The 1,397-nt window shown below is 43.7% G+C and overlaps 1 protein-coding gene across 1 annotated transcript; it reads right to left on the reverse strand.

Moving 5' to 3' along the window:
* Positions 1–301: 301 nt before the first annotated feature.
* On the reverse strand, positions 302–958 carry LOC147978710 (uncharacterized). The gene has a single exon (XM_087514858.1). The coding sequence runs from the start codon at positions 956–958 to the stop codon at positions 302–304; it is 657 nt and encodes a 218-aa protein (XP_087370984.1).
* Positions 959–1,397: the final 439 nt, after the last annotated feature.

Genomic DNA, 1,397 nt, shown 5'->3' on the forward strand with positions numbered 1-1,397 from the left:
TAACAGGAAACATACTAATGACAACTTCAGGGTTTTCTTGGGCTTCATCTGCGGAGAGGTGATGAACGTGCCAAGTGATGTTTTGCTGGTTCGAGCAGGATTCCATAAAGTTGACTTGTGGCCTGAATAGAGCATTTGCCTTGCTGTTCTTGGGACACTGTCTGGCATAATGTCTAGTTTGCCCACAATTGAAGCAAGATTTGTTACGCTGTCGCTCCTCGTGCACTGGGTTGGTCACGACATTCTTGACTTGAGTGGTGGTCTTGTTAACATTCTGTTGCCAATTGGGCTTGTATTCCACCTAAGTATGCTTCCAGGTAAAAGCCTTTTGCATGGGTTGCCCATCCTTCTTTGGCTCAAACTTGCACTTGTGGTCATTTCTAGCAGGCTTATTATCTGATAGAAGCCTATGCTCCCTTTCAGCAATGAAAGCCTTGTTCTGCAGAGTTTGGAAATCTGGAAAATCAAACATACCGAGAGTACACTGGAGTTGCGGGTTTAATCCACCAGGAAATCTATCAATTTTTCTTTCTTCAGTGGCCACATCATGAAGGGAGTAACATGACAGATGATTGAATTTTTGCAAATATTCACCCATAAACTGATTCCCTTGGTGGAGCGCGAGAAATTCTTGTTGCTTAGTCTTCGTAAATCCAGTAGGGATATGATACTTCCAGAACTGATCCTTGAATTTTGACCAGGTGATTTCTTCATCAGCAGGCCACATGGCTTTTATATTTTCCCACCATATGGCAGTAGCGCGTTCAAGATAATGAGTTGCAAATGGGACTTTATCACCTTCCTCAGTATGAGCAATCTCAAGTTTCCTCTCAATAGTTCGCAGCCAATCGTCTGCTTCCAGGGTGTCAATAACCTGACTAAAACTAGGAGGCTTGGTCCTTTGAAAATCTGATAGCTTGGAGTGATGACCATTCTGATTCCCATTCTGCCCAACCATAGCTTGCCCACTTCTTAAAATTTCAATCAGATCATTACTTCGTCTTTCCTTAAACATTCACAGAATTTGCTCGGTGGAGGGAGGATTTGGCGGTGGAGGCAGTGGTGGAACGTACGGCTCGGGGGAGTGTCATGCCTGTCATGCGGAACGAGGAACAGGAGTACCCTCGCGAACGTTGCTTCTGCTGCCTCCCCGCGGCATCCTATATTGGTTTTTCCCAAGACAACGCAACCGAGATGAGAAGCATTCCAAATAAATTGGGGAAAAGCCAGCAACAAAAGCTCAAGAAAAATCGAAATGAAAAAGAACAGCAAATAAAATAGAGTCACAACATAATTATACATAGACGCATACATGAAAGATACATAACATGTCAGGTTCAACTACTCGCATACATGAAACAAAACCTCATGACTCGTACGACCACACTCTTACACCA

The sequence above is a fragment of the Triticum urartu genome, chromosome 3A (genome assembly GCF_056163025.1).
Source record: "Triticum urartu cultivar PI428250 chromosome 3A, HENAU_Tu73, whole genome shotgun sequence".
Taxonomy (NCBI): domain Eukaryota; kingdom Viridiplantae; phylum Streptophyta; class Magnoliopsida; order Poales; family Poaceae; genus Triticum; species Triticum urartu.